The following is a 25,127-nucleotide window of genomic DNA, read 5'->3' as shown; positions in this document are numbered from 1 at the left end:
GCTACGGTCTAAGAGTTGTATTATTCGTTTCTTTGTTTGTTTTTTTTTTTTGATTTTTGTGTTTTTGTGTATTTTTTTTCTAATTCAACATATAACGTGCTAAATCATAAGTGATTTTGTCTCTTTTGGCACAGATTCATGTCTTTTTCTGCTCTGTTTTTGGTTTTTCATGATACGTACAACGTTGGCATTCGCATCTTCGTTTACTCTTGCAACGCGCGCGCTCTACACGGGCTACTCTTCATTCATTGACTACTCCATATTTCACAAATCTCAATATTCCTCTACTCGGTGTCCGGATAATAACCTCGCTGCTGACGGTGGTGTCCCCTCTAGTAGGGCTTGGAGTCCTTGGGCTTCTTCAGCTGCACCTTGAGGCGCTTGGTGCCCACCTGGAAACCGTTCATCGCCTTGATGGCCACCTGGGCCGAGTCCGGATTGTCGAACGAGACGAAGCCGAAGCACTTGGACAGGCTGGTCTGCTTGTCGATGAAAACCTTGGCCGAGATCACATTGCCGAAGGGCAGGAACGTGGAGGCCAGATCAGTGTCGGTGAACTCCTGCGGCAGATGGTAGATGAAAAGATTGCAGCCCTCGGGTCCTGAAAGGGAAAAAAAGACGGAGCCAAAATTAATGTATGGTATTTTTTGGGTTATATATTTATTATTGTAATTTTTCTAAATAATTTTAAACTTTTAAAGTCTCTTAAACCTTAATTTAAAGAGTTTCTGCTGTTACTAGTCTACATTATGGCTCCACCTAGCGGGGAACAATTAATTAACCATTTGCAGCCTCTTAGGCTCTGTGTTCTTCTCAAAACCCCCTAAATTTACACCCATTGAACCGCAGATTAGAGACGGAAAGTTGAGCGGACAGAGAGTGAAATTATATGGGTCCAATGGCGGATGAGATTAGGGGAAGGGGAGCGCCAGCAGCAGCTGATTGCCAAAACGGAAGCGGAAATGATGTGTGTCTCTCTCTTTCGCACCCCCTTCCACCAACCAACTGACTCTTTTGTACGTGTGTGGGTGTGACACTTTGTTTAGCAGCACGTGCTATTGCGACTGCTGACATCGTCATCATTATCTTTTGGAGCATTATCATCGCCATTCCGGGCATTATCATCATCGCCCCGTCTCTGTCTGACGCCCTATCCCTGTCCCTGTCACACGCACATTAACGTGGCTCGCGCCTCGTGCTGCGGTTGCACTTTTCGTGCAAATTACTGTCAACGTCACTGGCAATGAGCAGTCAGCAGTCAGCAGTAATACAACCCACCAGCATCCAAAATCCAAGGCAACCAGCTCGGATAGAAAGAGAGCGACTGAGCAAATAGACAGAGACGGGGATTTGGGTGTTTGAAAGGAATGGAAAGCAAAGGGTGAAAGCCGCGTCAGCAGTCGCGTTTTCACTTTCGTGATGCTTTTTAATGACAGCAAAACGCTTCAAATGGCAGCTGGCGTTTTGCGGTCTTTCAATTTTATCTGGATGAAAAACCAAAAAGGGGAAAACAATGGTAAGCAAAACGAGTGAAAAACTCATATGGTAGAAAGTACAAGATAATAGCTATATACTTTATTACCTATCTAAATCTAAAAAATAGATAAACTAATAAACTTATTTAATAAAAAGGAATACTAAAATATAGAAAAAGAAATCAAAAGAAATTCTGTAGTTCAACATCAACCTTTACAATTTTTATATCACTGGTAATGATGTTTTACCTCATTAATTTTTCAATTTTTCCTAGTTATCATGACAGCAAACTGTTACACTCACTGATGTGTCCCCGAACACACACACACACACGCCGAGATTCACACTCGCCGTAATCGGATAGGTTTGTAGAGGTTCCAGGACATCATTCACCACCACCCATCACCCACTACCACCACCATCACGACATCCATAACTCTCACTCCATCATCGTTTGCCACAAGCACTGTGCTATTGATCACCTTGATGTACGAGTTGGCCACCGTAGGCCTGCAATCCCAGTAGGTTCCTCCTCAATCCGCCCACTGAATCCTTCCCCTTCGCCATCCAAAGCCACGCCCTCAAGGTAAACTGACTGCTGACAGATTGCCCGACGCTGATGCGATTACAAAATGAAGCCAAATTGAATGGCGAAGAAAGCTTCTCCTCCGGAGGCATCTCCTTCGGTCACAAGCCGTTGACGTTGCCAGGATTTTAATATTAATTGACTCAAGGCTCTCTTGATGCACTTGTTGCTTTGTAATTTGGCACAGCTATCAATTAATTTAGGCTCAGGCGAAAAAGGTGGAACAAAACGGGGAGTAAAAAGTCCAATTAAAAATGCTTCAAGCTATTGAATTACGCGACTAACAAGCGACACGTGTGGCCCGACACGATATATAATTAGATGAAAGGACACAAATGTGAAAAGCAGGCACGAGTTGTTCTCAAGGCAACAAATTAAGGCAACAATTTTGAATGGCACTCGGCGATTTTCTGGAAATATACCGAGTGGGCGGAAGAAACGTCGTAGCCATCATATACAGAATATTCATCTCTTGAAATTGTTTTCGTTAAGATGGAGAATTTCTAAGAATTTTTCATAACATTAAATCGTGCGACTTGGTTACTCGCTCGTTAGTTAAAAAATGACGGTTGCCAATATTAAGTTTCAAAATTATATTACTTTGCTCTGCTTATTTTACTAAAATTTAACATCGTTTGAAATTGGAATTCTTTAAGTATATATATGCTATACTTTCTTTTAGACTACAAAAAAATTTCTATATTCGCCAAATTTATATTCAAAACTAAATCCATTTTCCGTCTGGTTTTACTCAACTTTCTACAAATTCAGTTGGCTGTCAACTGCAAAATGTTTTCCCACCCATTTTGATAACCAGAAATGTGTAACTTCTTGGAATCCGCAAAGGATTTCCCCTCTCCATTGCCCGGCGCTTACAAATAAACTTCCTGTTTTGTTTTTTCTCAACTCAAATTTGTTGGTTTCCTTTTTTCGGTCGGAATTTTTCAGTGTGCGAAAAACGATTTCCTATATTGCATTTTCCTCTTCCGCCGAGCAAAGATGCGCCATCCGCCTTGGCAATGTCGCCTGCCCCTTTCGCTATTGATGCACTCGCATTCTGGTGGGGGAATAAAAAGGGAGATGTTAGTTGCAGATGCACATTCCCTCTCCCTTTCGCAGTTACGACCCCCAACATTTTTTGCTATTTTCTTGGCTGTCGCGCTCACCGAAGTGAGCTGGGGAAAGTCCTCCTTTATTTTCCTATTCCTCTCAAGGGCACGAACGACGAGGCGGAAGGAAGCCAAATGGAATCTATGGCACATAAGCTACAGTTCCAGATCTGCCTGCACATATATCTGAGCTTCTTTATTGATTTTAATGCGACTTATGCATGAAGCTGCAGTGGGAGAAATTGTGCTAGAACAACTTTGATATTATGTTGATTTTGTTGTTGAATATGTTTGTTGTTGAATTTCTTATTTAAATTGTTGTTGAAATGGTTTTACAACATTTTGTTGAATTATTCAATTTGAATATATTGCTAAATATTTTGTTGAATATGTTTTTAAATTTTTTAACTTGACTAAGTTGTTGAATATTTTCCAGAATATATTGTTGAATTTTCTGTTAAATTCTTTTAAATGTTTTGAAATATTTTTGTGTTTCATTTCTCCTCTTTGTAACCATAACCACTCAATTGCAGGCACATACATCCCCTTTATAATAATTCCACCCACCGGCCAGCGCAAAAGTCGCAAATCTGCGATGTCTCCGGCCGCCTCTTTTGCTACCCGACTCCCCGTCCACTCCATCTTTCTGCGCATACAACATTTGGTTATTTTATATTCCGACTTCCGGCTTATGCACATGACTTTAATCCGGATGCAGCCGGAAGGAGAGGCGACCGCTGCCGCCTTAGGGTCACCCATGCGATGATGAAGGCGGGGGATTCCCATAGTCTGTCACTGTCATATTTGTAGCCTTCCTTCCGTCCCTTTCTCGACCAGAGTTCCCATCCCCCTTGGGTCTTTTAAAGCGTAGTTCTGCGTCGCTTATGATTTTCTTTTTTTCTTATGTATATATTTTCCAACATATTTTTCATATTTTTATATTTATTTTATTTTGCTGCTTTTGCCTGTGTTTCCTGCTTAATTTTGTGCCTGTCGTCTGGCTCTGTCTACATGCTTATAAGTTGTTTCCTGCTCCAGAGCCCATCCTTATCTTCCGCTTAAACTCCCACTATTGCCCCCTTCCTCGTTCTGTTGTGCAACTGTCGTCACTTGATAAATTTCACATGTTGAGAATTTATCTGCACTAGACATTGTTGCTGCAGCTTTTCCTGCCATTTTTCTACACCCAGATTGCATAAATCCTTTTTTATTTTTGATTTTCTCAAATATTTTTTTGTGTCTTGATATTTGATGATATTTAGCTTGCACTGGTTTTAAATACAAAAAAGTCTAAAAAGTCATTATTTCTTAGTATGACAACACTTGCCTTAAAGGCATTTAGAAAGTCGATTAAGTTGATCTTTTTGCTCTTTTGGTCGCCTATAAATTACCCTTTTAAATACTGTCAAATCAGGGTCAATTACCCATTAACCACTCTTTCTGTCTGTAGTCTTCCTTATCTCATCCAATAATTATATAGAGCTTAGATCTTCCCACCCTCCTGTTGGTCCAACGACTTCCATTTAAGCCGGTCCAAGCCATCTATGATAGTTTTTCACAAGCCAACCAAGCGAGGCGAAACATGGCAGCTCACATTTCGCATTTCGACTAGGAGCAGGAGCAATTTGTTGTGCTTCCACAGACAGGACCACAGCACACAATCCTCGCTTCCTTTAGGACTGTGACCCTCCGTTCCCCGGATAGTTGTTGTTGCAGTTGGTCAGGAGGGAATTTTCGGCGACGTCATGAGTCAGCAAAGCAAACATGGAGTCGCACAAAAGGACGAGGCAAGCAGAATTCGTGGAGTCACAGGAGACGAAGATGAAGACGGGGAGACGAAGACGAGCGAGTCACTCAACTGCAAAAATATATCTCACTATATGGTGCATAACATACAGAGGAAAAAAAATCAAAGACCAAATATTATAGATCTCTAAGGATCGTAAATTAGTTCAGGTTTTAAAACGATCATCATTTTGACCATGATGATAAAAGTAACAACATTTTACCAAAAATTTTAAAATATATATTTAAATAATAGCCAATTTTTAGGATTAATTTTTCCCTCTGCACATACACATTGGATGAACCACCCACGACACTCCCATCCACTCAAAGGATGTTTGCTTATGTAACCGGAAATATAGCAAAAAGTGCAATGCCAAAACATTTTCCATTGCATTTTGCCCAACAGTTCGAATATCTCCCTGCTGCAACTTTAATGTTATGTGTGCCAAACTACACACCCAGGCACACAAATCCATGGTGGGCGGCGGTGGAAAAGAAATGCTCAGTTGCCGTACTTCCCGATATCGACAGCGACGTCTGACTAATGGAATTGTGTGTCAAGAGTGTGTAATATTTACACTGTGTCGGGAGCTGATAAAAATTTAAGCCCCACCAAAAACGCTCCTCATAAATTCTCCTTAGCAGAAGTGGGGAATGCAAGATGATTGATCTCATTGATTTTTGCTACATCTCTCCCAGGCATTGGCTTATGGCATTGAAGGATTTGTGTCAGCAGAAGACATTCGATTGCGGATTAAAGGGGGTGTTGGTTGGCAAAGGCGATTGAAATTCTTGCAAGATGGTTCTCAGATGTGCGGCATTTTGATTTGTAGGCGCTCGAAAATCAGCTCAGAATCGCTCTTGGAGTTCTGAAAATGCCCATCTGACATTCTGCTCTTGTTCTCATACCAAATCCTATACTTTATCCAACTGCATAACATTTGATAGATGACTTTTCATCTAAAACTAAGGCGGCTCCCTTCTTCCCTGCAGCACAATAAAAGCGATGGGAACAATGGCAGAACTAAAACTAAGTAGATTAGACAGACATCCACAAAATGTCCATGACAAGTGGGATTCGGGAAGGGAATGTGGGTGGAAATAATGCCGAGGCAGCGAACAGAAAGCAGCAAAAAAGGATGCAAAAATAACCGCATCACGAGCGAATGACGCTGACAGCAATGAGCGGGTTTAATGCATGTGATGTTGCATCAGCAGCAGAAACAAATACAATTGCGGATGTGTAAATGGGACTGGGAATAGCCATTGTTGGTATACTCTAAACCATAAAATGCAAATTAAAGCGTATGTCGCTATGATATAAAACATTATAAACCCATTAAAAAAATATTTGACTTAACTATTATGTTTTTCCAAGCTTCATGCTCCCTTAAGTTAAGTATTTACTGTGTGGCTTATAAATATATAACATTTTTTAGTACCCCCTCTACCATTATTTTTTTGTAAGAGTATTTCGGTTGCCATCTTATGTAACGGAAAAAAGGATTGCGCGGAGGATAAAGTGTAGACCCGAACGATTTGGTATTGGACTGACACGACCGCAGCAGCATTCATTCGGGCATTTTACTACATTTATCAAAATGTCAGGCTTTCAGACATTTCTATTTCTAACGTGTGCGTGTAACTTCTCCACCTTTTCCGTACTCCCAATACCGCTATGATTACCCAGGAAATTGCCAATATAGGAGTGCTATGAACACAAAAATAGGTTTGAGATCATCATATACTTTTTTTTTTGGTGAAATTTTGCATTAAAATGATTATTCAACTAATTTAAGGTATTTTAAATAGTTTTCGTTCTATATAAATATCACTTTTACCATATACTATTCTATCTACTAAAATATATTTATCTCAGTGTATTTTCAGTGGGTCACTCACCTTCAATCTGCTTTCCCGCTGCGGCGGCGGCTGCGGCACTGAGGGCCACGCTGGCCAGCGGCGAAGTGGACAATGCACTGGCGCTGCCAAATTGCGGTAGACCGGCGGCTGTTGACATATATGCCGATGCCAATGGATTCGGATCGGACCCTATATAGATGAAAGAGATGGGGAGAGAATTTTAGTTGGTGTCATGCTAAAGCAAATTTTCAAATTTGTTGGCGTAAATTACATAACGAAATTATAAGCGTGACTTGGGAATTAAAGGATCAAACCAAATTAATAAATAAATTAAATTAAATATTTCTATTTACTAAAAATTGAAATTTGACCTCCTTCCTTATTCGACAGAACAGCTTCACGCCACAATATATAACCTGTGACTTCACTGTATAATTATTATTTAGTTGGCATCGTTTCGTCAGACGTAATTAATCATCGAATTTTGCGCCGTGCGACGCGGGGTGACATTTGATTATTTTACAAAGCGCACACATGACACATCCGCAATAGCCAATCTGAAATTAATTTGTCTCTGTGCGATGTTGGTTGTGTTCTGGTTTCAGGTTTTGTGTAATTTGACGCCTGTTGTTTGTTATTTAGTTGTTTTGCGTGTTTCGCCATTGGCCGTCAGGCAATGCAATTTTGTGGTTTGCAATCCGCCCCTGACCACCACTACACCAATTTTAGACCCCTTCACACCCCCTTGGCACCACCGTCCATGATCGCCGTTATTAATGAGTTTTGCAAACCTTTCTGTGTGTGCGAAATTTTAGCAATGTGGTCGAGAATACGCAACTGCAATCCCCACACAACAACTATATGTATGCAAAATTGGTCTAATAACCAATATATATGGGTATTCCAAATAAGACTTTGGATGATCAACAAATATTCTAAAATTAAATTCTAGGGGAGTGTAGGGTAAGGTGACGAACGATTCGTTTTTTTAAAGGTAACTTTTGTAAAAATCAATATTTTTCAAAAGTGTAAACGCAGAAAGTGGCTTACATCTACTGAGCATATCCCTGTAAAATTCGAAATTCGAAATTCCAATGCAGCTAAATCCCAAGGCGTTTGGCGTGAACCCTACTTTTTTTGAACTTTCAAAAGTTGTAGGGTAATGTGACGAACGATTTGTTCTTAAATGTAACTTCTCCAAAAATCAATATTTTTTAAAAGTGTAAAAGCAGAAAGTTGCTTACATTTACTGAGCATATTTCTAAAAAAATTTGGATTCGAAATTTCAACGTAGCCAAATCCCACAGCGTTTGGTGTAAACCATCCTTTTTACAAAAAAAAAATACATTTTTTTATATATTATTTACGGAAAGGGTTTTTTCGATACGGAAAAGAAAAAAGTAATAAGATAATACCCAAACTTACAAAAAAAAAAATGGTCAAAGTGCAAATTTTTTTTTAAATTAAATTAAACTGACGTCACTATTAAAAACAACAATAAAACTGCAGCAGTAAATGTTATCTGGTATTATTATATTTTTTTACAAATAATCAACGATAACAGTTAAAATTCTTGAATAAAAAAAATTCGTCACAATACCCTACAAAAAGTTCGTCACGATACCCTACAAGGTAGTCTTGGAGCAAAAACGGTGTCACTCTCAAACGGCGCAAAAGAAAAAAACGCGAGGTACCAAAAACTGTTGATAAAGATCTCATGTATACGTGCATATATTTGCCTGATTTTATTTTCCACTCATCTTTGCTCTGGCACTGCTGAAACACAAGTAAATTGAATGGGTTTGCTAGTTTGCGCACCACATTTTTAGCGAAAATTACCTCACGAACAAATTACGGGACTTCTTATTAATATTACTGTAAATACATTGTCGACACGATAAGGGGAGACGACTACATTTATTTGGAATTTTTGTCGTGACGTCATATATGAGATTCGACGAGTTCGTCACATTACCCTACTCGTCAAATTACCCTACACTCCCCTACAATTTAATGCATTCAGGTTAACCTTTCTGAAATAATTTTATTTATCGTTAAAATTTGAGTGCAATAAGAAATATTTTTTAATTTCCTTGTTCTACTTTTATTCACTACACTTAAGAAATTTAATCAAACTGACAACTTTACTGATTTAAATACAAAAGCAAGCATTTCAATAAGAAATAAAAACAAAATTTTGGAGTAGCATGTAAGTTTTACACATATTTGCACCAAAATTGTTTTAATTGTTGTTCAAAGTTTTGCAAAAAAAGGCAAGAAAAGTCGACCAGTTAAGGGTGGAATATTTTCCATTTGAACCCATTGCACACTACTCATCAAGGAGGAGCTGGCTAACCAAGTTGGCCAATAATAATCCACATGAGTGGCCTGGCCTGGCCAAACAATGGCAAATTGAAGAAACGGCCAAAAGAAAGGAACAAGAAGTTGAGAAGAACATTGCCTAAAACTATTTTCTGGACCGGATGTTGTCTGTTTTGTATTTGCAAGTTTTTAGTTTACAGTTGGAAATTTGTTCGTGGAGTTCAAGTACGAAATTGTACAATTTCCAGTTCCTCCTTCATCTTATTTGCCACTTGCAGGCAGAATACTTTTTGTTCGCACTGTTATTGTTATTTTTGCTGTTGATTTTGAAGTGCAAAAAACAAAACAGAGAGGAAAGTGTATAAACAAACGTAATGGAGAGCGGGCTAAGGAGAAGGGAACGCCATGAAAGGAATGGCCAAACAAAATGGAAGGAGTTCAGAACGTGTTGAAACCCTAAATCAGTTTGAAGGGCCTGAGGTTGGTAGTATAAGCTACATAGTTTACTGCACTTGAACAAAACTTTGATTAAGATTTTCGCTTGTTGCTGTTGGCTTTGCCCTTCCTTTGTTTTTTTATTTTTGTAGCTACTCAACTTAGAAGAGAGTTCAAAGGAGTGAGCTTTGAAAAACTTTTTGAATTGAAGGCTCTTGATCTTTAGCAAGGAGTGCTTGCAGAAAATCAAACAAAGGCTGAGAAGATAAAACGAAATACCATTTTTGCAGATCTCACTATTTTTTAGATTTACAGTTCCCTACCCTTAATTCAAATTATAACAAGAGAGAACGCTATAGTCGGGTTGGTGTCCCGACTATTTAATATCCGTCACTCAGCTAAAGGGAGTGCGAGGGAGATAAATATATAAACAATTTGAATTGCGTATAACTTTTTAATGAATGGTCCGATTTGAAAAATGTCTGCTACATTTCAATAGGTATAAATATACACAACAAAATTGCATTTATACTTCTCGGAAATCTTTAAAGATGTGGGCGCAGGACACATTTTAAAATCGTTAGAGGGCGATTGTGGGCGTTAGAGGGGCGTGGCGCTCGGCTGAAATAAACTTGCGCTGCGTAGGAGGCCCAAGAATATGTGTGGAAAATCTTAGCCTTCTAGCTTTTGTAGTTTCCGAGATCTCAGCGTTCATACAGACGGACAGACGGAGAGACGGACAGGCGGACATGGCTAGATCGACTCGGCTAGTGACCCTGATCAAGAATATATATACTTTATGGGGTCGGAAACGCTTCCTTCTAGCTGTGACATACTTTTGCACGAATACAATATACCCTTTTACTCTACGAGTAACGGGTATAAAAATGTATGTTACAAAGTAAGTTTGATTTATTACACAGGAACACAAAATTAAACTTTGTGAAATTTCCACGAACCATTTCAAGTTTTTCATGATATTTGGGTGCTCCTGAGTAAAAGTCTCATACAAAATTATTTTCCATCACCTACAGGTTCCGCGGTATACCTAAGAATACAAAAAACCGATGTTTTCCGACATTTTGAATTACGTGGCCAATATAAGTGGACTTACCTTTATTATTTTAGGTAGGACCTACTCTCAATACATCACGGCACTACTAAAAAATAGTCTCAATCGTGAAGCATTGCCCATGTCTTTGGAATCAAATAAAAACACCTCTTAACGAGGTAAAAAACTAGTGACGACCGCACCTTCAACATACAAAAGTTCTGATATCAACATTTGTGACGAAAAATTATTACACTCGTCATTAAATAGACTTTCTAATCTTTTCTCATTCGGCCCGCCTTAGGAAACTATTCCAGCCTTTTTCCCTTTACGGGCATTTTCTATTGCAGCGTGACGAATGAGAAAAGATTAGAAAGTCTATTTAATGACGAGTGTAATAATTTTTCGTCACAAATGTTGATATCAGAACTTTTGTATGTTGAAGGTGCGGTCGTCACTAGTTTTTTACCTCGTTAAGAGGTGTTTTTATTTGATATCAGAAGTTTTTGTTTGTTTACATTTGCTCTCATAGGAGCTAATATATACATTTAAATTTAAATTGGTCAATCATAATTTTTAAACTATTGTATTTTAACAAATTAAGTTAAAAAGGCGTTGAAGTATTTCAAAATACCTTTTAAACGAGGTATAGCACATGTCTGTACCTTTAGTAGTGTAGAACTTACAAACTAACGAAATTTAGCTATTTCTAGCTTTTTCCCGCTAAAGTAGCGGCTTTTTCCAAAAGTCGTAGAACAAAAGATTCCTATATGGAACTCTTAAGTGCAAATTTACTGATTCCATGACCCTAAAATACAGTTCGGATACCCTCCCACAAAATTCAATACTCAGGGAGCGTTAGTTGTTCTGAGCTGGCAAAAGTGGCTATTTTCGTTTCTGAATAACTTTTAAACGCGATTTTTTACATAAACATGATATATACCAAAATTTAAGGAATCTCAAGGGCTATACAGTTTAAAGTTGTAAGGAAAATCGTTAGAGCCGTTTTTGAGAAAATTAAAAAAAAGCTAAAAAAAAAGTTTAAACAAATTTTCTTTTGTTCATATCTTTTTAACTATTACATTCACACAAATTGCATTTAGAAGGCGTTTATAGCATTTAAAAATACCTTTCAAACGAGATGCAGCACAAGTCTGTAGCTTTAGTAGTATAGAAGTTACGGCTTTCCGAATTTTAGCTATTTATAGCTGTTTTCCCGCTAAACTAGCTAGTTTTTCCAAAAGTGGTAGAACAAAAGTTTTTTACATCGATGTGATGAACGTCATATCAAATTTTCAGAACTTAAAAAACATATTTTGGACAAGTGGACAAGTGGACAAGTGGACAAGTGGACAAACTGACAAACAGAATTAAATTTTCATTTTGGGAAGAAGAAGAAAATCTTATTTTGGCTATAACTTTTGAACGGAGAGTCGGATTTTGACAAATGATCCCTCATTCGACGGGTATTTTCAAGAGGAATACAACTAAAACATTGCGAGGGGGCATTTATCCCCACCGGCCCCAACAGCTCTAAATTTCGAAATTTTCATTTTTTCACTTTCACCGCTCTCTCTCCCAAGCCAATTGATTTTCTTAAAGTCTTGGTATGCAATCCTGTTAGTTTTTGCAATACCTTTCGATAGGTGTATTATTCATTATGATCGGACCATCACAGTAGATTTTCATTTCTTCGTGTATATATAGTAGTCGCCTTCGCACACTCTCCTGGTGCGCTTCGTCACTACATGGACTGCCGTCCATAGTGATTCGACGCCAAAGTTGAAACTCCCAAAATTTTCAAGATTTGTGAGATGAAAAAACAATTCTGAGAATTAAATTTTGAATGGAACTAATTTTAAATATTCATTGAATCGATTGTTTATTGTATTCTTTAATTTCGGTTTTTAAGCGTTTTCATGAGGACATTTTATTGGATTTATTAAACAAATAAAACCGCTTTTTTGATTTTATTATCTACTCCTATTTGCTGTCAAATTTCAAATAAGTCAAGGCAACCTATAGAATGCGAGTAAATATGTATCTTTTTATATATAATATAAATTTACATTTATATTAAATAAAAAGGTCTTCCGAACATAATATTTTTAAGACAGCTTAGTAGCCAGCGATAATCCTTACATATTTAAGTTCAGTCAAAAAGAAAAAATGGCCCAAAATTTATATTATAAATATATAAAAAGATACATACACAAAGATAATGCGAGTAAATAGCATTCTATAGGTTGCCTTGACTTATTTGAAATTTGACAGCAAATAGGAGTAGATAATAAAATCAAAAAAGCGGTTTTATTTGTTTAATAAATCCAATAAAATGTCCTCATGAAAACGCTTAAAAACCGAAATTAAAGAATACAATAAACAATCGATTCAATGAATATTTAAAATTAGTTCCATTCAAAATTTAATTCTCAGAATTGTTTTTTCATCTCACAAATTTTGAAAATTTTGGGAGTTTCAACTTTGGCGTCGAATTCCAAAGACATGGGCAATGCTTCACGATTGAGATTTTTTTTTAGTAGTGCCGTGATGTATTGAGAGTAGGTCCTACCTAAAATAACACTATGCAGCATCAAAAATTAACCTCGATGAATGCTATATTTTTGGATTCGTTACGAATTCCCAAGTAAAATTGCGTTTTCCAAAGAGTTCCCCGACGCAAGGATTCTTAGCAAAAGGACCTCAAAGTTCGAAAAATGCTGAAATTGACCAACTTTGCGGAGCTCTCAGAGGCAAATGGATGCATGGCTGGGTTCGAAGTTAAAGTTTTTTAAAAGATACACCCTTTATCTTTCAAACCCCATACATAAAATAATTTTAGGATTTTTTTTAAGGCAGAAATAAATTCCAAAAACATAGTCAAAAAACTGAAAAACATACAGCTGCGGTCAAAATAGTAGCAGTGTTGCCGCCTTGTGTTTTTAAAAGTTTGATGTTATAATTTTTTCTTATCCAATTAGTCTAATAGTAAAATTATAATCAATACAATATTACCAGGAAAAGATCAATTACAACAACAAACTTTTAAATACACAGGGCGGCAACACTACTACCATTTTGACCGCTGCTGTATACTTTTATGTTTTTTGACTATGTTTTCTAGAATTTGTTTCTGCCTTAAAAAAAAACTTAAAAATTTTTTAAGTATGGGGTTTAAAAGATAAAGGGTGTATCTTTTAAAAAACTTTAACATCGATTCAAACAATGCATCCATTTGCCTCTGAGAGCTCCGCAAAGTTGGCCAATTTCAGCATTTTTCGAACTTTGAGGTCCTTTTGCTAAGAATCCTTGCGTCGGGGAACTTTTTGGAAAACGCAGTTTAACTTGGGAATTCGTAACGAATCCAAAAATATAGCATCCATCGAGGTAAATTTAAAAAGCACTAAAAATGCTGCACAGTGTAATAAAGGTAAGTCCACTTATATTGGCCACGTAATTCAAAATGTCGGAAAACATCGGTTTTTTTTATTCTTAGGTATACCGCGGAACCTGTAGGTGATGGAAAATAATTTTGTATGGGACTTTTACTCAGGAGCACCCAAATATCATGGAAAACTTGAAATGGTTCCTGGAAATTTTTGGCTGTGTACCTGTGTTATTATTACGACTGAGGAAAAATATAAAGTTAATAAATGTAAATTAAATATAAAACAACTTTATTTCGGATAAAATGTTTTATGAATTTATTTAGTTTCCTGTCATTGGGATATTATTTTCCCGTTTCAATTAAGCCCTTTTAATATCCTTGCAACTCCAATCTGCAAACAAAATCCATGTATTTTTCCATCCTCCCATTGTTAACTTCACCGTGTTCTATCTCCCACATTGTTCTCCCTAACCTCGAAACAATTAGTTTTTTTTTAATTCCACTGCCGTCGACTTCGATACATGTTCCATAAACAATATTTGGGGCTGGAACAACAAACAAAGAGGGACCAAACTCGAGAGCTCAATTTGTTTGTCCATTTTATTTGTGGCAGGCAAAAGGCGAGTGCAACAATAACAAAAGCAGTCACAGCAAAAAGTTTGTTACTCATGGCAACTTGGAAAGCGATTTTGTAGTTTAGTTTATGTATCCGACCAGAAAAGGAAAAAAACACGAAGCGGAAAGTTGGATTTTTCTATATGGGAACATGGTGGAAAAAGAAGTAAGGTCTCGACTACATGATTTTCTGTACATTGTGAATGGTTCTTAAATCAGGTGCAGATCTTTTGGGGAAAAAAATACTAAATGCGATAAAACTCGATAATTAGGTAGATAGGAAAAACAAATAAATATAAATATTCTTATTTTACTTGTTTCTGTTAACTGAAATACATTTCTTTATAGTTTATAGCTAGTGATCACTAAACATATTACTCTGCAAATCCCCTTTAAGATTTAATTTGTATTAGTCAAAAGCACCCGATCGAGTAAAATAAACTCCTAAAATACTGGGTATGAAAAAGGTTCCAGGGATAGGCGCATCCTTGCTGTCCTCGCTGTCAGCTGCACTTTGAACAGAATTTCTTTTTCAATTCGAGGGGGAAGGATGTAAGAGACGCAGGACATCTCCTTCGAGTCCGAATCGTCGGACTCCATCCGCTCCCCAGGCAAAGAATTTTTAATATTTCATTAAATGAAGTGCCCGGAAATCGTTCAAGTGGCACACGATGAGCACGCACAAGTGCACAAGGGCCAAAACTCACGAAAATCCCACAAGATAAGCTCTGAGCAAAGGAGGGGAAGAGTGGCCAAAAGGGGGGAGTCACTGGAAATCCGCTTAATTTTTGGCATTTTTCTGGTTTAGTCAGCCGCAGATTTTTCTTCTTATTTCGCCGTGTTTTTTGTTCGCCTATTTCGTACTAAGTCCCTCTCGAAATGAACTTGCTAAGAAAATATTTAAGAAGTAAGTGTGGAAAAGGCGGAAAATGCGGTCAGAGATGCCAACAGATAGGCAATGACATTTCTTTTGGCCCTGCACCGAAAACTTTACGTTTTATTTTTTCTGGGAAATTTTTTGTTTGCTTTATTTTTGGCTTCTGTCTTTACCACATTTAAGTGGAATTTTCGTGTGGTTTTTGTTTGATAAAATGGGAACGACAGGACATAATTCTTTCAGTAACTTGTCCATTTTTTTTACATTTGAAAAGACAATATTATAGAAATTAGTTCAAGAATAATGTTCCAGGTTAACCTGCTGGGACAATTTTTGCGAATTAATAGAAGTTGGATACAAATTTAATTGCAATCAATTCCAATAACTGAAATATCCCAAATAGCTGCTTTTATGTCAGGAGAAGCTTTCTTAAAAAATTACGAACTTAAACTTTTATAGACATTTCAAATTCATGACCTTAATATTTTAATTCCCTATTGCCGCTTTTATTACCAGCTGCAACTGCAAAAATGGAAGCTGAGAAGTGAAAAATGAAAACCGTGAACTGAGCAGAAAACATTGCAATATCCCCAAAGCGAAAAAGTCAATGAGGCCAGGAAGGAGCAGTGCAGCAAGAACCGCTTGGCTCGTCGTCGTCCCTTATCCCCTTTTTCCATTTCCCAGGAACCAAACCATCGTAACTTCATTGCCCTTTCTCCAGAGGCTTTTGGTGCAATAAGTTCCGTGTTGTTAATTTCGCAAGAGAGTGTAACTTGTAATTTTGTATGTTGTAGGGTCTCCTGTACTTCAGATAAAGTCAGCCCCTCCTCGGTTCCCCTCCTCCAGAGATACGGCCATCAACTCTCTACGGACTGGTGACGTAAAGCAGGCGACGTTAAACAAGCGCGTTACGGTGCACGTGAACGTTACGTCGAATGCTTCGTTGACTTTAACTATCAAACTTAATACACACACACATTTCTTTTATGACAAAATGAAAATGAAAGCAGCAGCGCTCAGCAGGTGCAGAAAACTTAAGAAAACGTTGAAAATCTTTGAATTACTCAAAAAACAAAGAGGATTATATTTAAAAAAATAAATTAGGATATTATTATTTGAAATATTTTTAAATTCGGGTGAGAACATAAACGGTTTAAATTTTTAGGCAACTCAAATGGAAACGATATATGTTGAATAATCAACTAAAATAATAAAATGAACTTGCCGCAGCATGAAAAAGAAAAGTCAAGCTAGACACGGAAGACTTTAAAAATGTGGATATATTCAACCAAATTCTCACCTGTCATTTTGGCTGCTTTAAATTCACATTTATTTTTCCGATTAGCAATGTTTAAATAGAGAGTGGAGAATATTTTTTCGTTAGTTGAAATATTTTTTCAAAAAATCTGTATAGACTGCGAACGAATTTCAATAGAATTTAATTTTTAATTTTGACAGTTTAAGTAATAAAAAACCAAAAAAAAATAAACAAAATCAGATTTCTCAGAATGTTTTAGACAATCCAGGAGTTCTCACCTGATTTTTTGGCTGCGGCCTTCTTGCCCAAGAGGCCTTCATTAAATCCATATTTATTTATACGATAAGGTTAGCAATGTTTAAGAAGATATAAGATAAAATATTTGTGTTAGCCAAATCTTCGAAACTTATTAGACTAGACTCGTTAATCCATTTACAAGCATTTGGAGAGAAAACTCCTCTTCGGCTATTTTAAGAAAATTTCCTGCGAGTTTCCTCTCCAATGAAGATTGACAAGGCCATTATTGTAATTTGCCTTCCTTGGATAAATTGGATAAGCAGAAGACAGTGGGCGGTGGAAGGATAAGCAGGGCCTCACTAAATTAAGCTAATTGGGCACTTTGAATGTCAGATGATGACACATTATTTGTTGGCAACGAAACCGAAAATAGAAAAGCAATTTCGGTGAGGGTTTTTCGAATAGAAAGTTTACCTCATTATCGATGAATTAAATTAGGGCAGCAAATGAATATTAATGAGTTTATTGATTGGTTTATTTGGGTTGTTATGCATTATTTATTACAATTAATTAATTATTTAAAGGGAACATTACACTAGTAAAGTGAATTGTACTTTAAAGCCAAATCCTGCCAAAATTCTCATAATTTTATTTACCCCAATATAACTTTCTTATAACCCAATAACCATTCGACACTCATTAAAGGCAATAACCAGGACAACAACGAAAATATTTGAGTGCCAGCGAGATAATTAGAAATCGATAAAATAAACACTAAGAAACGGGGCGAAAAAGGAAAGTGCGTCGGAAAGAAAAGCCAGCAACAGGCTGACGAGAAAGTAGAGAAGCGGAAAAACCCCGTGACGCACAAGGAAAACTTCAATACGGAAATGAGAAAAAATTAGATAATTAGCTCAGACAACTGATGGCTGGGATAAGGCGGCTGGGGCGGATTATGGGATGTGGCACACCCTGATGAATTATTAACCATGGAATCGTTTCAAGTGTGTGTCCTCCTACTTATTTTTCCCCTAACCATCCTCAAGCTGCTCAAATTGTTATTAAATGGGGATGAGGAAAAACTTACAAAGCAGCGCAGCTGTGTTGGTCAGTTGGGCACTTCCCGGCGATGTGGCAGCGGCTGCTGCGGCGGCGGCATTCGAGAGACTGGGCTGCGTCATGGCCGCAATGGCCGCCAAATTCTGGACGGTCATCGGGGTCAAAAGTCCGGCGGCTGCAACAGCACTGGTGTCCGTCGCCGAGCTGCTCTGCTGGGCTCCCAGACCCGTGAGGGCTGCAATGGAGTAATTCAAAATTAAATGCTAGTACTGAGAATCTTACAAATATTAATAAAGAAATGTCATTATTCCTATTAAAAAATTGAAAATATCGTCACATTTGAAGTAACTAGTTTTTTGTGAAATATTAATTTTTTTCTCTATTTAATTGAAACTATATATTCATATTTTTATATTTTCTTTGTTTTTTTATATTGTTTTTTTTATTACGTTAATTTTTCATAATTATTTGCTTTATAAATATTGTATATTTAATATTATATCGCTAATTTGATTACCAATATCGAACGATAACAAAAAGCGCCATAAACCTTATCACAAAAACATTAGTTTATATAATCATTTTAATAAATATATTTACAAGATAGGGACAATTGTTAAATCTGAACAAATAAGGTGATGAGATGAACTATATCTATTTTTTTCTGCACTATTCTTACCTTGAAGCAACTGCTGCTGCAGTCCAACCGCCTGCAGTTGCTGCAGCAGTTGGATGGAGGCCGGGGTGATGGCATCGGCGCCGAGGACCGGCGAAGGCTGCTGCGGCGGGTTGGGCAGAATGGGCGTGGTCACGCTGGTGGCCGTTTGTCCAAGCGGAATATTAATGTTGCTGGCCAGATTCCATAGGTTGGCCTGGATCTGCTGGATCTTCTTCTGCTCCTTCTCCTTCTGCGTGTCGGCGAACTTGACGACCAGCGGCGATGTGCAGCCCTCCATGATCTTGTTTTGGCTTAGGGTCTTTGGAAATAAAATTTGGAATTAAAATTAGAAATAGGGTTTTGAAACATTAAGGTTAATGTATCCAGAGTTTGACACTAACCACTTTAATGGCCGAAATGGCTGCGTGCTTGGTGGCGAATGTGACGAAGGCACAACCTTTGCTCTGACCGTTCTGATCGCGAAGAACGGTGCACTCCTCGATGGCTCCGTGGACTTCAAATAGTTTACGAACGTCGTTCTCGTTCAGCTTCTTATTTAGCATTCCCACAAAAAGTTTGCGTTCTGCAAATTAAAACAATTTAAATAATATTGATTAGATCATAGAGATAATTTAATAAAATAGTTATGTAGAAGTATGCCAAGCCAGAGAATTGTTTTCACCAGTTAAAGCATATTTGTTAGGTATAATAATAATTATTAGTAAAAATATTGATGTTTAAGTACCTTTGTTTAAAATGTACATCAATATTTATTAATATTTCCTTTTTTTCATGATTAAGGTAGCTAAAGCTACAATTCTGTTAAATTTGATTTATATTAATTTACTTTCTCCCCCTTTCGACAGTTTTGATTAATGAAAATAAAGGTGCTAATTGTTTGTGGTATAATAACTTACTTTTTGTTATAAATTCCTACAAAATTGAGATAAATTCAAGCCGAGTTAAAAGCCAGACCTTGGCCTTGGTAAATTAATCGCTGCGTGAAACGCTGGCGGAAGCCTCAACCACATCGTCGAGTGAAACCCAATAGGCCGATGATAGTCGGCCTCGCCTTGGCTGAGAGCTCTGTGTTTTGGCATTGAAAAGTGCCACACTCAAGTGGGTTAGGGCCAGGTTTGAACTGGTCCGGTCCGGCCTGGTCCAAACCGAGAATCTGCGTGCTCAGCCAGGCTTAGTTAATTCCAGCATTTGCCAATGCTCAATTAATTTTACATAAATTAAAACCCTCGCTGCCAGTGAAACTGGTCGGGGACTCGATAACTAATTGGCAGGCATTTAACATTTCGCCAAATATTTGCACTTTCCATGGAAAAGGGCTCTAAGTGTGGTGGCGAGGCGGCCGAGGAGGCAAATGGGCAACTAATTTATTTGCACAAACACGCAAAATGCGCACTGCACAAATTAATTGTTATCGAATGTGCAATTGGCTGAGAATGTTTTTCCAAAAATGGGGGAAAGGGAAGGGCGTTGTGATGTGGTTGTTTGTGCGGGCGAATCGGTTCGGTTCGGTTGGTTGGGCTTTCTATCTTTTAACTAAACCAAATTGCAATTCAATTGGCTTAAATACATTTAAAGTGCTGGCGATTACTGGGAGCGGATTAAATTTGTATGACTCTGCTAAAATAAATAAATAAGCCAAACTTTATTTCAATTTGCAGGATTTTCATGTCGACAACTGTTTATGACACGTCCATTTTAAAGATTTTCATAAATATGTGAATGTTTTCTTTCTATTATTTAAAACAGGAAAATAAAATCCTTAAAAGTACTTTTAAATTATTTTAACGCAATATTGAACATTGATTTAAATGTTTTTGTTACCCAACGTTAATAACGAAATATTTTAGAAACAAACTAATATATTTAGCCCTTACATATTTATTTATCCCCATTTTCAGGTTAACCCTTTCCACCCAAAAGACCCCAATTAGTGCCTGCTAATTTTAACTGTGCTGGCATAAATTTTTGGGCAACATCAACCGAAAAATCGTATAAAATTGCTTTGTTATAAATTATTATTTTATCGCTCCAATAAACGGGAAATTTTTAGTCAATGCAAATTATGTTTTACGGTCTGCAGTTTGGCAGAGCAAAAATTTGTAAGCGCCCACTGCCGCCACCCACTTGGAAATCTGTTTTTGGAAATCAATTAAAATTATAATTAAGCTGCTTATGGGGTGGAAATTGATTTTTAGTAGCCATTCTGGTCATTGACTCTGCTACGCTGATGCCGGGTATTTAAAATTATTATTCGAAACTTATTATTATGGCGGTTTTTATAGTCGGGAGTAACCGCAAGAAGTGTTGAAATTCAGCTTAATGGCTGGGAATTCTAATGCTTCGGGCTCCCCCCATTTTGGTCTGCCACTTGCCACATTTCGAGGCATCATCTATGCTGCAATGCGGCTCCATCCTTCCACTCGATGGAGCATCATACTCCTGCTGCTGCCTCTCTATCGCCCCCAATTCAATTGCCATTCCGAGTGCTGATGCTGCATCATCATCATCATTATTATCATCTTCCCCAAGCGTTATCAAATGCAAAACCACACACACACACTATTATGTTGGAGGAACGAAGGAGGAGAAGCACTTGCACCATTATTATTATTATGATTATCGCAAACTGCAAGTGCAACTGCAGCAGCGACATCGACTAACTGCACTTGAGCTATATTATCATAATCCTGGCAGAAATTGCGCGCAGTCAGCAGCAGAGAACCCAGTGGAAAAGGAATTTTAAAATTCATTGAATTCGATGCTCGGCGGTGGCGGAATGCCAATACCCGTCTAAAACATCCACCCACTGCCATCCAATTCCGTAATTTAAGTCCCTCCTCCCGAAAAAGTAAACAAACTTGGCGAGGCGATGACCTCATTAGTTTCGATCAGCCATCAGCCACGAATGGAAAGCTTTTCCTTTTGCCACTCAGGGATTAAATTAGGGATAACGAAAACAAGAAAATGTTATGTATTTACCTAAATTAAAAGAAATGTCTTGGGGGAATTTGTAAGTATTTATGAACAAGCATCTTTTAGAAATTTAATAAAATAATCAGACACTTGGCTTTGGTAAGTTTAAAAGTATTTTTTTAACATTATAATCTCCCCAGGAAGAGTTATCCCATTATTTTATTTACCTGGATATCAACTCTCGCACATCTTAAGCGGCGTTCAATTTAAAGTTAAATTCCGCCACTAAGGCAGTGAGAAAACTTTACCTTCAAGTCTTGCCAGCAAAATTGCTTTAGTTTTAAATTATTAATATGTCGGACCAGGCTTTCTCGTCGTAGTTATACCGCTTCCATCCCCCTTTACCCGACATCGGGTGGCTGGAAAATGGACGAGTCAGTGAGCCGGCTTCGGGGTAATGCAACTAATCTGCTTCTAGTGGCGCACATTAAGTGTTGCCACGCTTTCGACTTTAATTTGAAAACATAAAGCAGAAAAGGAGGGACGGCGACGGTGGCCAGGGAAGCGGCTAAAGTGCGGGCCACTTCTGCAACCTACATCCATACACACACATTCAGCCAGGACTTTATTTTTCCTTGCTCCTGCGCTGGCCATTTTTGCATGCAACTCAACTTAACCGAGCGACCACTCACTCGAACCCCGAGCCCCAAACCCAAAACCTGAACCAGAACCAGAGAACTGCGACCAGAGAGCCTGGAAACCCCGAACCCAAAACCGAAACCAAATGCAGGGCGAACGAGCCATGACATCGACGTACTGAACGCTTCTTCCCGACTCTTCATTCGCTCACCCCCTTTTTTCTTTGGATTCTGCATGTAATGAGTGGGTTATGCAATATATTTATTTAGGAACGAATGAAAAGTACTCACTACTTTTCTTGAGACAGAAGCGCTATAAAAAGCTATCACATCGAAAGTCCAGAAAAATGATTAGAACCTTTTTTTATTTTTTTTTCTAAGATCCTTTTTTAACCCTACCTTAACTATTGATTAGGCTTTGAAGTTAATCACAATGTTATTGTCCTATTATAGTCCTGGTAACTATATCATACTACAACTATTTTATAAGAATAAAAACTCTATCCGTTTCCGTTACAAGTCCCCCACCTGGTTCATTACTCCTCAAATACAAATTTAACAAGGTAAAATGTTATAGTTAAAATACTCGACTATAAGATATCCGTTACTCTGATCACAACGTTCATAAACGGATCTTGTTCAAGAATACATACAATATACCCTTAGACTCTGCAAGTAAAGGGTATAAAAATGGCAGCCGCGCAACACTCATAAAAACGGGTCATATTTGCCGCCATTTCAGCCCAGTGAGTGTGTGTGTGGGGGGGCTGTGCATCCAACAGCCAAAACATCCCCCAGTAACTAGCCCACCACCCTCCCGTGGAAATCCGCCTCACCCCCCTTGTTAGCCCACACACTTGGCTTAGCTTATTTATGTCACAAATATGAGCAAACGCGTACGCAATGCCACGGCTGGATGGACTCGCCTTGCTTAAATAGAACGATCCCCGCTCCCATTGCCACCCCTTAACTGCCCACGTAACCTCTCATCCCCTCCTCCTCTTCTATATCTAAGCACTCCCCACCTGGCTGCTTTTGCCACTTTGCATGCATCGCTGCGTGTTTGGCATATTTAACAAATTTTCGCAAAAATAATGTAACTCTCCATGCTGAACTCGCGTTGTTGTTTCCCCCCATGTTTTTGCTGTTGTTGTGACTGCGGTTATACGCACACACTGTGAAAAACGGGGAGGTGGTTGGTGGAGTGGTGCGGGGGTCGAGGGCTAAAAGTGAGTGGCAAAATCTAATCAAGCGCTGCGGCAGCATCAAAATGAACACACACAGGTCACTCATATAAGTATTGTGTGTATCGAGGAAACGGAGTATTTTCAATATTAAATTAATTAAAAACAATCAAATATGTAAAAAATTATAAGAAATACTAAAATTGTTTGGAAAATTATATTTAAGGGAGTATTCAAATGTAAGAAATTAAACGCTGTATTTAGGGAATAAACATTTAAATAAAACAGTTTCTTGAAAGTTGAAATTTAATTTCTTTAATTTGTAAAATTTGATAAAATTTAAGGAGCAACTTAATTTTTTAAGGCAAACATTTTTGTAGGGCATTTTAGAAATAATTTCCTTTAAAACCTTTAAAAATCATAAAATTTAAATTTTTTCTGTAATACTCATATACGAAGATATTTAAACTGCTCTTTACTCTCACTTTTGAAATATTGAGAATATTTAACTGCTGCTCTCCTGAATACTTATGGCATTACAGCTATATATTCCACTTTTCCACCTGCCTAATGAAATTTTCCTTCCGCCAATGCCAACGCAATTCCAATGCATTATTAAATTTAATTTCGAGCAGTCAGAGGAGAGCCGCCGACGAAATTATGGCAAATACTTTGCAGCTAGTATAAAATTTAAATTTTAATCGCTAGCAGTCGGCAGTTAAACGGAGGGCAAAGAGCTCTACAAAATGTTCGTTGACTGCTGGATAGATATACCGTTTTAAGGGTGCACTATTCTTTTTCTCTTAGATAAACTTATATCTTTCTTATAGAGCTTACATATTTTTTATAGAGCCCACATCTTCTTATATCCTTTTAGATATTGTTAGCTTCCTCCATTTTTTTAGTCCTTCTATTTTTGTAAATTCCTTGCCTTTTCTCTTTCTCTTTTCCCTAGAATACAATTTGTATATTCGGTATACTTTTTTTTTGGGATGCATAAACGAAATTTACATTTTAATTGCATTGAAATTGTGTTGCTTTGTGCTTAATCCATTTTCTTTTCGTTTTCCTTTCGTACAAAAAATATTGAATATCAATGGAGTTGCGGCCAAGTTGAAGAAGCGAAGGACTAACAAGGATTATGCATATATATCAAAAATAATTGCAGCACAAAAATGGAACTTTGGGTATAAATTTCCATTAAGAGGCGGGACCGAAAGAAATAAATTTCAACACCCCTCAATAATAAAATGAAGGCGAAGACGAAACCAATTTCCACAAACTTGCCTCATTTATCAATTCGGTACCAACGATGGACAATAGTTCGTACAGGTTAATAAATCGATATGACATGAAAGCCACAAAAATGTCCTTGCAACAACAGCCAACCAATAAAATGAGCCTCAAAAAAATAGAGCAGGGAAACCAAAGGAACTACCAGGGAAACATAAATTTTCATGTCGGGGCAATAAAAAGGACATGTTTTTGCAGCATACATGAACAGATATCCCCACATATCCTTCCCACACAACAACAGCAACAACAACAACAACATAATCAAGAGCATAACAATAAGGCAAGAAAGTAGGAGCGAAAGAGATGGCTGTAGCTTGGGAAATTATTTGCATTTTTACACATTTTGAGGGTCA

At 37.6% G+C, this 25,127-nt stretch overlaps 1 protein-coding gene across 2 annotated transcripts in view; it reads right to left on the bottom strand.

Moving 5' to 3' along the window:
• Positions 1 to 25,127, bottom strand: part of bru1 (bruno 1) — a 125,520-nt gene that overhangs the window by 1,623 nt on the left and 98,770 nt on the right. For both annotated transcript variants that reach the window (XM_070212711.1, XM_070215312.1), the window contains 5 exons: positions 19,124 to 19,305; positions 18,744 to 19,041; positions 18,093 to 18,299; positions 6,862 to 7,011; positions 181 to 601 (listed from right to left, as the gene is read on the bottom strand). In XM_070212711.1, coding sequence (XP_070068812.1) covers positions 333 to 601; positions 6,862 to 7,011; positions 18,093 to 18,299; positions 18,744 to 19,041; positions 19,124 to 19,305 — 1,106 coding nt within the window. In that variant the 3' untranslated portion in view covers positions 181 to 332. The remainder of the gene's footprint in view (positions 1 to 180; positions 602 to 6,861; positions 7,012 to 18,092; positions 18,300 to 18,743; positions 19,042 to 19,123; positions 19,306 to 25,127) is intronic.

Source organism: Drosophila takahashii, chromosome 2L, assembly GCF_030179915.1.
Source record: "Drosophila takahashii strain IR98-3 E-12201 chromosome 2L, DtakHiC1v2, whole genome shotgun sequence".
Classification (NCBI taxonomy): Eukaryota; Metazoa; Arthropoda; class Insecta; order Diptera; family Drosophilidae; genus Drosophila; species Drosophila takahashii.
This window is presented reverse-complemented; position numbering and strand designations above follow the sequence as displayed.